We start from the raw sequence: 6479 nt of genomic DNA on the forward strand, positions 1-6479 counted from the left end.
CACACACCACACCATACCTACCTATATATTTTACAGTCGTGATGAAAATGTCAGCGATCTTTAAAATGGAAGTCAAAATCTTAATGTTATGCTGAATATTTCAATACTTTCTACAATATACATTAAACCTTAATTTGTCATGCGATGCGGAATTTATTAACAGGTAAGGAAGTGATTGCTTGCATGGCCTTAGGACCTTGTTCGCTTTGCGGCTAGCTACATTTGATTTCCTCCCCTTAGCGACGCCATGTATAGTAAGATGAGTTGTGTCGACAATTCAAAAAACAACATTCATTTATTTTTTTTTTAAAGACTTTTATTAAAATTCTTCTTGAGTGACAGTTAACTGTTAGCTAAAAAGAAATAGTGATAATGTTAATTTCCACAGTGTTATCGATGGTAAGCACATATTTCTTTTAATTTATTGGTGATATTCCAAGAAGTTGGAAGATGGATTTGTATACGTTAAAGGTGTATAAATAGGTAAGGTATTATTATTAGAATTAATATTACTAGGTGCTTAATCTCTTCTGATGAAGTCATTGTCAGATATATTATATTGAAGTGGTTTCAAAAGATACAAGTTTTTATAAGAAAGTTTGTATAGTATTTTTAAGCTCTTTTCATGAAATATTGGATTAGAAATTTGAACACTCTATTTTCATTCAATTATAATCGAAAAATATTCCAGAACAGAGAATTGATTAGGAAAATTTTGTTAATAGTGTTTATTTTGTTTTATTGCGTTTCGTAATATTTACAGGTATTAGAACTTCCTCAAGACTAATACCGTGTTGACTTTATTTAATATATTAATGATATTTCTCACCATCCTCCATATTCCTTATATATTATAGATTATACAAATTTTCTAATCCCGTACCTACATGAATTCATTGTTATGGTATATTTCTTAAATTCTTTTTTATACTCGTATACCAGTCTCCAAAATTTAGAATCTATCAAAATTCAGATGAATCCAGGGCTACATTAATTATATTCCAGCGATTTCATTAGAAGACTGTGAGGTTTTTTGAAATCAATTACATGTTTTTTTATTTATTATGTTTACATATTGGGGAAAAACAATATTATTACTATTAATTTATCATAAAAATGATTTAATAACTAAATTACAATCATCATAAAGTTTTCATGTGAAGTTATTTTGCGTAAGTGTAGCTTCTGCCGATTTGATAGAATTATTTTTTGAAGCATTTGTATTTCTTGATTGTCTGTCTGGATTCTTCCTTTTCACGATCAAAGACGTATCGACAACTATCTCATCAAACGGCACTCCGAATGCAGCTAAAACAATTCCTTTATTTAATATTTTGTAAAATCAATCAGTAATTAGTTTTCTTCAAAAAATCCAGTACAAGATGTAAACAAAAAACACAAAAATTTTGTTTTAATTAGAGCTAATATATTGAAAAAATATTAATTTGTGTCTGTTGTTGAATTGAACCTTACAAAAAATAAAAAGGAAATAGTATAATACCTAATCGTATCTAATCGAACTGAATGTACTCAACTAAAGTCATACTCCTTTTGTTTTCCCTTGCTCATTTTATCTTTATGAAAACAAACATGTTCAAAGAAATACAGCGAAAATTTTCATATATTTCATAACCTGGATTCCAATCCTTGTTAAAAATCATACCCCTATCAAATAGTTTCTTGCCAAATTTTATTTTTAAATAAATTTTGTTCTTTTTTTCTTAAAATATCGTGACTGGGTGAGATTTTCTTTCTCGGATATGAATTAAGTCAGACACATAACCATAAGGACATTATTTCTAATAAAAAAAAATTCAACATTTTTCGCGTCGGATTATGTATGGTCCCAATGTCTTTGTCTGTGGCAGTTCATGTCGAGCCATTAAACTCAGAACCCAGTAAGGGATGTATACGAGAATATCTGTTTTTAGCAGCCAAGAATATTGCTGATTCCAGGCTGGATTGTAACTGCGATACAACCGCAGTAGTTTTCGAAGAATTTCAGGATAAATTAATGCTGAATACATCACTGAAAAGCTGTAATTTGATGCATCCTGCCATAGTCGTCAAAAGAATAAGCTACTAGATAGCTAGTAATAGAAAAAGTGAAATAAAAGGTATAATTTTTCAAAGTAATACGTTTTTGACAAAATAAAAAGGCAGGGGGGTCACGAAGTAATTCCTTCCATGCCTCCCACAATATTATTCTATCTTCAATCCGATCGAGTTGATTTAGCATAAATTAAAATCTAATGTACGTGCTCACAATAATACACCTATTTCAAACAATAGTGTGATTGGGTTAATAAAGAGAGTTAGAATGTAACCGCTGAAAACTGGAGAAACTGTATTCAACGCATGAAAAAAATAAAAAACTCATATAGATGTAAGAACACATATAAACAGTTTAGAACCCATAAAAAAATTTATTATTGATTAGCGAAATTGAAGAAGATAATACCTAGTAATAAATAAATTTTAATATATATAGTTTTAATATATTGTGTATCAATCAAATTTCTCTTGAAATAGTAAGGAAAATGCTGGGTATTATAATATAATAGTGCGCCCCTGCACAATGCTCACCTCATGAATAGTCATAGACTTACGAATTTTGAGTATTATCGAATTTTTTATAGGTTTCGGTAGTAAAGGCACTTTCTTGAATTGTGAAATGTACTATAGAGTTCTTTATTTATAAATACTACTAATGTACAGTTCTTTATACATATTATTATGTATAGTATACACAGGATTGGATGTAGGAATAAACTTACATATTGCATTGTTTACTTTAATTTTTAAATAAATTCGTGTTTTTAAAAAATTTATTTCAAAAACAGGCAAAAAGACAAAACTGACAAGAATTCCCAAATACGACGCAAAGGCATGTGTCAAATGAACAAAAAGATAATTATAATATATACCTAACATTCTCACGAAATTCAAGTATCAAAATAACAAGATTTTCAGCATATGCAGAGAAATAATTTCAAAAACTTTATAATGCAATTAAAGAAAAGAATATATATGGATAACATATTTTTTTGTGTTTTTACCTATCGTTCCATAGCAAAAGGAATTGGTTCAAAGAATAGAATATTCCAAATTGAAATTTATTTACAGATGTAGTAATGAAGTGAAAATCATAAATACATATAGCTTTGTCCGTACTTTTGAGTTTAACTAAAAAAAGAGTTGCCAAGACTAATCGACTGGATAAAATGCGAAATCCTTCTCTACATTGTTAATAAATCTTTCGGTACCAGGCGCATCGTACTTAACAAAAACAATTAATACTTACATTTTGCATCACTGGCTTTTGGTTGATTATCACCTTCTACAGGAGCACATTCAATGATTCCCAAAACGCCCAAATATATAAAACAGATAAAAAATATTAACAGATGTTTCTTCATATCTTTCAACTGAATGAGAAAGTGATCTTCGACTCCGTACGATTTGTCATTGAATGACCTTAATCTGTGATATTTCCATTTCCTAGTAAACTGCATCAAATCAACATACTATAATCATCGCGTTGTACAGTAACTAAGCTATGTCATATACTATAGATATATGTTTCTAAATCGTCTTGATTTTGGGGCAGACAGAGAAAAATTGATGTTTCGACTCATTTTGATAATGATTGAAATAAGTCGAATTAAGACGATTTAGAAACATAAACATATATAAAAGGTCTAAGAAATTGAGGAAAATTATATCCTTAATTTTAGGTCTCTGTTTTAAAATTAGTTTTTTTTAATAATTTTTGAGAGATATAAATAACATAATCACACATAAATAGTAACAGAGTGATTCGGGAGTGAGTAAATGACGTGAAAATAATGCTATGACAAATTTTCTCATACGACCCCTCGTTTATAAGTTATATGCCTTTAGAGTTGCCATATTAGAACTCATATTTAAGTATATTTTCTAAATTATACATTCGAATGTATTTTTGATGGATGATTACGTATGTCCATGTAGTGAGGTTAACGGAATAAATAATTCTACACTACTATCTGAAAGCCAGGGGCGGCTCAAGCCCAATGGTTAACAATTCGTAACTCTTACAGTGACAACTTAAAGATAGCAAAAATTAATTTTTCAATCGATTTTTAACAAAACGGTACTCTTTGTTTAATTTGATAAAATTTATGGTTTAGGAGATATGTAGATTTTTAGATCGTTGTACATGCCAAGGAAATCGTTCGCCATAAAGAGACATTCTAAAGAAAACTATGATGAAAAATGTATTGCATACTATTACTATTTATGTGTGATGGTGTTCTTGATGTTAGGTCTCTTCTGTTTCAAAATTAGTTCTTTCAATTATTTTTCAAAAGAAAGATAAATATTGACGTTTCGACTAATTTTGAGTCTTTATCAAATATTGAAAAAACTAATTTTCAAATAGAAGAGACTAACATCAAGAACATTTAGAAACATAAACATATCTAAGAAATATATATATATATATATATATATATATATATATATATATATATATATAATGAATTTTTCCTTGGTCCTTAATCTCAAATATATAGCAGTAATCATCATCATCATCGAATGATGTCTTTTTGTTCTTTACCTTTTTGGATCTTGTACTGTCACCTAATTTTGTCTCAATATTCGTTATTTGGTATATTAACTGGTTGTTTCTTTTTGAATTTCTATCAGCCATGTACAACATTTGCATTCTTTTCAACTCCAACTCCGTTTACTATTAATTCTATCCATTTTTTGCTTCACTTGATAGTTTTTTTCATGAACATTCAAATTCAAACCCCATATCGTTTATCTACACCAAAATCTGCAAATTAATTTTATTGTAATTACATTTTCTATTTATATACATGTTTTCTTAAACTATTTTTAACAGAATGGCATTACGAATCGTCACGAAAGGAGACCAATTTTGGATCACCATTTAAAAGGTCCAATTTCCTAAAGAAGTTAAATTATGAAAATTATTTGCAATTTTGATAAAACGTACTATTAGAGTAGGGGTATATACTGGAAGCTCAAATGGGTTACCAAGGCTCTTTTTTATCGACTTTAAGTATCTGGGGTTTTCTGAATAAATAACATTATCCTACAGAAATTATAAACAACTAATAATTGAATAAAATTTTTGATGATGCAAAGAAACCACTGATTTTCCAAACCATGGTTTTCTTATTGAAGCAGGATCGACAGTGTCTTGGAGACGGCGGAGTCTATTTTGAACGTTTTTATTAGTTATTTTTGTACGCCAGAAAATGTAGTTTCAATTATAATCCACCTCTAGGCTACTCCTGTTTTGATTTGATGGAAGTATAAAATTAAATAGATTATTGATTAAAATATCCTCAATTTTTTGTGGAATGATACTTTTAGATACATTATTGTTAGTGTGACAAGCAAAATTTTCCTTGTATGCCATCCTCAAAATATAGGTTTTCGAATTATTACCGATGATAAATCATAAGTTTAAGGTTAAACTCCACAAAAAACAATATCATTCATTCTGAATAGTCGAAAAGAGAAGACGAATGTCAAGACTTGTCGAACACTATGATCGGGTTAATTCAATCATAATCTGTTATTCGAATTTATCGGGACGTACTCATATGACAGGATCCTTACCTATCCCGGTAGACCAGTGGATAAAAAGCGATCAGTCCACGGGTTTTTTCGTTTGTTAATGTTTGATTGAACCTATATTTTTTGACATTTCAGCATATAAATGACTTATTGGTAGTGAGCTTTGCTCAATATGTAGGTAATTCGTTCAATAACAAGCATTAAACATCTAGAATCCATAATTGAATTTATTTTTTGTTGGTTATGTACATTTGAAATTTCCAACGAATATTGAACGCAACGTTTGAAAACTGTGATCAAAATTTCGTTGTGGGCTTAAATCTCCAATCAGCTGATAGTTTCTACACCTAACCCAGGGTCATAGTTTTCGAAAAGCCCTGTTGGCTATTGTGTTTCATTTTGAAAATAGAATTAAATAACTCAATTCACCCACTTGCTTTTTAAAAACGATTCATTCAGAAAACTGAGGATTTAATAATTTAAAATTACAATTAGTTACACTAATCTGACTAGCGTACTAGAGGAATATCAAATTGAATGGAGGAAGTATTAGTTTTACAGGGTTCTTTATATATTAGTTCTAATCTTATACCATAATGATTATAAAATTAGATAAATATATTTATGGTTTATTGTTGTAACATTAATAATAATTAACTGATTAAGATGATACTTCAATGGGGCTGAAGTGGAGTCTATAAAACTTACAGACAGACTAAACATATTCGAAATTTATAGCGAAAGATAAGAGGGTTGTTTTGGATAACGTAACTATAGTATGCATCAAGATTATGCTTCGGTAGATCACACACTAAATAATACTGCTATGAACCATAAAAAATATTTCATGACGTAGTCAGAAGGAAAAGATCACAGCTTTGGAC

General features: G+C 29.1%; 1 protein-coding gene across 1 annotated transcript; it reads right to left on the reverse strand.

Moving 5' to 3' along the window:
- Positions 1-1104: 1104 nt before the first annotated feature.
- LOC130891042 (uncharacterized) lies at positions 1105-4708 on the reverse strand. Its single transcript, XM_057795536.1, has 3 exons — positions 4601-4708; positions 3305-3509; positions 1105-1308 (listed from the first exon to the last, which is right to left on the reverse strand). The coding sequence occupies exons 1-3, from the start codon at positions 4706-4708 to the stop codon at positions 1154-1156; spliced, it is 468 nt and encodes a 155-aa protein (XP_057651519.1). The 3' UTR covers positions 1105-1153.
- Between the last annotated feature and the right edge of the window lie 1771 nt (positions 4709-6479).

Source organism: Diorhabda carinulata, chromosome 3, assembly GCF_026250575.1.
Source record: "Diorhabda carinulata isolate Delta chromosome 3, icDioCari1.1, whole genome shotgun sequence".
Lineage (NCBI taxonomy): Eukaryota > Metazoa > Arthropoda > Insecta > Coleoptera > Chrysomelidae > Diorhabda > Diorhabda carinulata.